Source organism: Cibotium barometz, chromosome 57, assembly GCF_041138505.1.
Source record: "Cibotium barometz isolate CiBa-2024 chromosome 57, ASM4113850v1, whole genome shotgun sequence".
Lineage (NCBI taxonomy): Eukaryota > Viridiplantae > Streptophyta > Polypodiopsida > Cyatheales > Cibotiaceae > Cibotium > Cibotium barometz.
The window spans coordinates 5,942,403-5,948,961 of record NC_141102.1 but is presented as its reverse complement, the minus strand read 5'-3'; the positions used below and the strand labels follow the sequence as shown (position 1 = coordinate 5,948,961).

At 43.3% G+C, this 6,559-nt stretch overlaps 1 protein-coding gene across 1 annotated transcript; it reads left to right on the top strand.

Moving 5' to 3' along the window:
* Positions 1-416: 416 nt before the first annotated feature.
* LOC147606353 (calcium uniporter protein 1, mitochondrial-like) lies at positions 417-3,148 on the top strand. The gene is made up of 3 exons (XM_086791872.1): positions 417-630; positions 879-1,691; positions 2,204-3,148. The coding sequence occupies exons 2-3, from the start codon at positions 1,224-1,226 to the stop codon at positions 2,657-2,659; spliced, it is 924 nt and encodes a 307-aa protein (XP_086647998.1). The 5' UTR covers positions 417-630; positions 879-1,223; the 3' UTR covers positions 2,660-3,148.
* The last annotated feature ends 3,411 nt before the right edge of the window (positions 3,149-6,559 follow it).

Genomic DNA, 6,559 nt, shown 5'->3' with positions numbered 1-6,559 from the left:
TTGACAAGCAAACTCAACTTTCAAAATCACCACAATACGAGTCTTGGCTGTCTTTATACCACAACATCGATGTAGTGTGTTTTGGTGCAAGGTTCGATCCTTTTCATTGACTTTGAGAGGTTTAAGTTATAGCTACCTTCAAATGACACAAACTGTGAATTTGTTTTATCGTTCGAGCTTGCACTAGGGCTCGAAAAAAACACGGCATTCTAGTGTATTTGTACCGACCAGAATTTAGAAAAACCAACTGAGATTTTAAATAGCAAGAATGATTTTTCATATATCGTAGATATAAAACGGACTTATTTTTCACATATTTTAGTTAGAAAATCGGCATATCGTAGAGATTTTTTTGAAAAAAAAAACCGATAGATTTAAAATTTATCCTTATTTTGATTGGTTGAAAAATATGGAGCACCTTGACAAAGTCTGAGATGTCAGCAGCGCGCAATCCTATGGAAGCCGGAAAGCTTCTTGATTGTCATTTTGTGGGACAGACCTAATTGCTGATGAGGAAGATGGCTATGGCAACCAAGTCTTGCCTTTCTTTAGCTTCTTCTTCAACCGCCTTTGGCTATTGGTACACACGTTTGTACTCGTAACTACCGCCAACAAGAGCGCCGGCGCATGGTACGTGTATGTCTGTTTGTTCGTGTGCGTGTGCGTGTGGGTTTGGGGATGAGATCAAGGGTGTGTGTTTGCTGTGCGTGTCTGGATGAGATCCAACAGATAAGCTAAGCTACTTTCTGAATTGGGTTTGCGTGTTGGGCTGCTTGCAAGGCCCCTACCTCTTAGGTTCTCGTGAATTTATTGCCATCGCAATAACCGTCAAGCAAATCAGGGCCGAAAGCCTTATGTTTTTGCCCATTTTCTTGCAGATTTTGCTCTCCCGAGTCTTTAAGAGAGAATTTCTCTTCTGGGTTTCAAGTTATACAGGAGGAAATGATTAGTGCATTATAGCCATTTTGAAGCGTTCTGATCAAATTACTCCATTTTGGAGGTATCGCAGAAGAAATTCTTGATGGGTTTCTCCAGATTCAAGCTAATCTTGGTGGGTTTTGCGTATTGAAGCCAAATTGGGCGGCAATGTCTGTTGGGTCCTGCATATACTGGTTCGTGGGCTGTGTGTGTGTGTTTGTGTGTGTGGTTCTTGGGTAATACAGTCATACAAAGGCGGGGCTGTCTCTGTGTGCGTGTGGGGTTTTGGCTTGGGAGAAATAACGATGCGGAGGGCTCTAGGTCGGCTGCTGCTCGACACCCAAAGGGCTGTGTTTGGTGCAAGCACCCGACAACAGCACCATCAACAACCTTATCATCATTATAGATCTACAATAACAAAGTTCATCAGGCCTGACCTCCAATGGAACCGCTTCTATAGCACTCACGCCCCTGCGGCCTCTGCCTGCACGGCGCCCATAGAAACGCCTGCCATTTCCAATGATGCAGTAACCTCGGGGGCTCTTTCTAACCAGGAAGCTCGCAAGCTTCTGAATCTCATCAAAGTAGATGATTTCAAGAAGCGTCTACTAAGTACAGGCAACCATTGCATGCCTCTAGAAGAGGTTTTGAAACTCTGCAAGCAAATGGGCACTGCTACTACGGATGCGGAAGCTGAAGAGGTGGCCAAGAGCTTGGATGCAGCTGGAGTCATACTCATCTTTCGCAAAAGGGTGTTTCTTGGACCTGATAAGGTATGGCCATATCTGAGTCCCCCCTCTCTTTTAGCAACAAGTGTTGGAATCACTGTAGGCCTTTTCTGGTGTTTTCTTGAACATAACTTGGGCCATGTCATGGTATCGTGCATCGTTGTTGATGCTGGTGTTTTGGGGGATGTGTGCTTGAATGGGTTTGCTTGTTTATATGGAGCGGTTTGTACCATGTGTATGGGTGCCTTCTGTGTGTTACAATGTTTGAACTTTGTAACACACAAAGCTGTGCCATGTCATGGTATCGTCGTGCGTTGTCATAGATGCTTTGTTCATTTTGGTGTTTTACCCACCCTTTGGCATGTATGGTGATGTATCGGATCTGCCTTTGGAAGTAGGGTGTATGGGGATTGATGATGATTTTGTTTCATTCTGGCATTTAGCCAGGCCTTTTGTCTTTGCAATATGTTGTTGACATGCACATTGCACTATGCCCCTTAATTTCGGATGGCCTGCACTTTTCTGACGCTATTTCCATATTGGCGCCCTTCTTACAGATTGCAGAATTATTATCCAAGGCCATGCCTCTCCCCTTGGCTCAAGAGGATGATCCAAGAAACCAGGAACTTGCACGGCTGCAAAAGGAGAAAGAGGAGATAGACAGGATTGCGCACAGACAAGTGCGAAACATGCTATGGGGAGCATTTGGTGCCTTCTCAGTGCAAACGATTGTCTTCTTCCGTCTCACCTTTTGGGACCTTTCTTGGGACGTGATGGAACCCATCACATTCTTTGTAACAACTAGCAGTCTCTTGGCCGGGTTCTTCTTTTTCGTTATTACCCATCGGGATCCGTCTTACCATGATCTCATGAACACAATTCTTTCTTCCAAGCAAAAGAAGCTGATCAAGAAGAGGAACTTCAATCTAGAGAGGTTCAAAGAGCTACAGGTGCAGTGCTGCTTGCCTAGTCCAGCCAACCGGCCGGTGGCTTCTTCAACCACTGTGCTGTGAGCTTTGCAGTCGTTTCTTCAGTAGGGTGATTTGTAGTACCGTATTTTCGTTAAGAATTTGATGCATTTACAGGTGGTTGGTTAGACATGTCTCGAAACAGCTGTGCCCAAGGAGCAACAAGTTGCTTGGTGCCACAGGTGAGAGAGTTGATGTGAAAAGTACAGCCACTGTCAAACTGAATGCAAAGCTTTTAGAATAGGCAATCCAGGCTTCCCTTCACCTTTGGAGAAATATTAGAAACTCCAGCTAGATTCAAGATTTGTTCACTAAGGTGACAACCTACACTTGGGCGATGATGACGTGAATGGGGATGTCATAGCACGTAATCTATGCTATGCATGATGGAATTGATGATTTGAAGCTTTGTGGGGAGACTCTCACAGAGTCAACAATGCACTTTGGTTTTGGTCAAAACCTGAACATTGCTTTATTGAATTTTCTGTCCGTAGCTAAAATTGCTCACCGTCGTGACACCCTTTAACCCAAAAAGATCTACAATCAAGCATTATTGAATCCACATGAAATAAATATGGCTCATAGGAGAACACTATGCCAGGTGAATTCTTTTGTACATTGTACTTACACCATGATCATCATTTAATTCAGACTTCGTTATCCAAGATCTACAATGTAGCATTATCCAATCCACATGAATTAAATATGGCTCATAGGAGAACACTATGCCAGGTGAACTCTTTTGTACATTGTGCCTCCATGTTCATCATTTAATTCAAATATCATCATAATTTTAGAACTCGAATACAGGGGGGAGAGAGGAGAGGAGAGAGAGAGAGCACTTTTTAGTATGACACGATCTCATCCCTAAAATTTTGCTCTGCCTAACAGCAGCTTTGTGGAAGATTGCTTTGGTTATCTTTATGTCTTCAAACGTATGTTCATTTTTTCTTTTCTTTCTCACAGGTGGGTGTAGATAATGTGGTTGAAGTTGTGTTCTGTAATTAGAGATGTGAGTTAAGAGTCTACATTAGAGATGATTTAAGTGGCATGGCAATCAGGGAACAACTGTTACAAGAGATTGGGATCAGCCTTTTCAGATTTCCATAGGTCTTCAGCCCTTGGCCAGCAGAGTTTAAAGATTAATCTCAGCTTGGAGTTAGTAATCAAGCATGTGGGGCAGGTCAACTCACTTTACCACAAGGAGTGAGCGAGCGGTTGCTCAAGCCACAGCACTGATAGTGCGGATATGAGGATCTACAATGGAAGAAGGGGCTTGACTGTGGCATGGTCTGTAGGCTCACAAAAGGAGTAATGAGTTCAACCATTTTGTGCACTATTCCAGATGCTTTTCACACAAGTTCATCCCTCCTGTCCCAAGGTCATAGATCTTCGTGACATCAAGATCATCAAGAAGCTCGGTGGTACTATAGGTGACAGAGATGGTGAAAGGCCTCATGAGTCTTTGACAGGAAGGCTAGCCATGCAGCTGGTGTGTAATCCAGTTTCAAATTTCTCCTCCCAAGACTGACATTGAGCAGAATGTCATAGTTTCATACTACTCCCAGATGGACTGCATTTTGTGTGAGAGGCTCAACTACATTTTAGGCAGAGTTCACAAAGGGCGGAGGACTCGATCAAAAATTGCTGGCATTCAATCAGCTTCACCTGTCAAGCATGACCTATTCACACCGGGCGGTGGACTCACCCATGTACAACTGAGCTGTACTGCCAGCTTGGGGACACTTTTCCTTGCTTATTGTCCGCCCTCTCCACCATGGTCACAGCAGACTGTGTCCCCAGGGATCACGTTCTAGTGTCAGATTTAGAGTAATTTTCATGGCTCAAATTGAGAAAAACCTGTCGTAATTTTGCATAGCCTTGAAATTTTTTAGTTATATAACTGGTTAACCATGCATTTTTTCAATAAAAACTGTTTTAAATTTTAGTTATAATGCAGGTTAACTTATGCATTGTTTTAAATAAAAACCGGTTTAGCTTGAAGGTCATCCTTGTTTTCACTAGTTAGAAAAAAAGTTTATTTCTGATGTTTTCACTAGTTAGAAAAAAAGTTTATTTCTGACACTAGTGTCTGTCGCCCCACCTGAACTGCACCATTGGGACACTTTGCGGTCTCTACGTAAAGCTACATAGACAGACCCATTCGCCGTCCCATCTGACTCCACCCGTAGGCATTTGAAAGAAGATCAAAGCCACAGGCTGTAATGTGCTCCTCATTCAAAAAGCATTCTGAGAGATGCTGTGACAGATTTTGTCTCAGCATTACCTGGCCAAAGTCTAAGATCTTGGTTGTGAAAGATGTCAAGCGAGAAGACATAGAATGTATCACTAAAACCCCCAACTGTCTACCCATTGCTAACCCTGAGCAACATGACCTTCCTCACCCTGTGGTACACCATAGAAGCTTACCTCAAAGCTTGAGTGCACAACAACTCTACTTTCTTTGTCCATTTAACCTCATATTGCAGAAAGTGCAGGATAATTTATGTGGGTTCACTCCTTCTTTGAGGATATCGCATGTTTAGGGAGAGAGAGGGAGAGGAGGACCTCGATTCTTGCAGCGAAAGCAGAGAGACAGAGGCTCTCGATTCTCTCCTCCAGCCAACTTAAAATGCAGAGAAGGCGTGATCAAGCCAACTGGAAAAACAACGCTAATCGATGCTAACCCTAGAGACAACGCTGATCGGTGCTAACCCTAGATCCAACCAAACACAGAGAAGGGAGGAGACGAGTAGGGCCATGGAGGCGTTGTAGGGGAGATGGCCAGGCTTGCATGAAGTGGCCTTGTCTGGCGACAAACTTTGTATTGAAATACACTGTATACAGTGTATCAGCCTAGTGACTATGTGCCAGGGGGTCTTTATTACCCCTACCAGATGGTATCAACGATTCTCAAGCTACATCGTGTAGTGCAGCAATTGTTCACCATTGATGAAAAATGTAAACTGGGGGTTGTAAACGAGGCGTATCCATCAACGAATATTTGTTGAATCTGCGCTTTGAATGCCTCGTTTAATGCTAAGAGAATTCGAGTAGCTACGTTTAATGCACGTAAAAGAGAATGACTACGTTTTTCCACTCGTTTACATGCGTTTAATCCTTGTGATAATCAAGATTAAGAAGCTACACAATGGTCACGGTAGCTGCGCCCTCTGCTGCTGCGTCTCTGGCAGCGTTGCTATGCGTCTATGGCCTTTTTTTGCTGCAGCCATTTCGGCTCCGCTTCCTTGGAGCAAGAAAAAGCAGCCCTTCTCTTTTGCTCAAAAGGGCGTTCCACAACGACGCGATCGAGCATTTAGGTGATTGGGTGGAGCTCCAGCGTCCAGTTGTTGTTGAGATATGAAGTCTTCTTATTGTTTTTTTTTCAAAATTTGGCCACTACTAGAAGGGAGCAAAGTACTCCGTGAAGACCCCTCATATCCTCTACAAAGCGAGGGCAAGGTAACTATCGGGTGAAGACCCCTCATATCCTCTACAAAGCGAGGGCAAGGTAACTATCGGGTGTTCAGCCGGGGATCGAACCTGGTTCCTCCAGGTTACAAGCCACCCCTATCAACCGCTAGAACAAGCGCCCAACGTTAAGTCTTCTTATTGTTGTAAGAACTATAAGACGTTGCAATTAATAATGTGGTTTATACGTTACCATGTTGCAATCATTGTTTTTCTTTATTTCATTTAATCCTTGACCTGGATTACAAGCATTGTTATTCATTATTTTAAGTCTCGTTGTTGTTGGGACATGAAGTCTTCTCATTGTTATGAGAACTATAAGACTTTGCAATTAATGTGGTTTATACCTTACGGAGTTGCAATCATTGTTTTTCTTTATTTGATTTAAGCCTTAACGTGGATTGCAAGCATTGTTATTCTTTATTTGATTTAAGTCTCGTTGTTGAGACATAAAGTCTTCTCATTGTTGTGAGA

What these genes read in the sequence shown, in the direction of transcription:
- LOC147606353 (XM_086791872.1), top strand. Translation starts at nt 1,224, where the DNA reads ATGCGGAGGGCTCTAGGTCGGCTGCTGCTCGACACCCAAAGGGCTGTG. An exon ending in TGTTTCTTGGACCTGATAAG is followed by an intron (nt 1,692 to 2,203) that starts GTATGGCCATAT and finishes CCCTTCTTACAG; the next exon opens with ATTGCAGAATTATTATCCAA.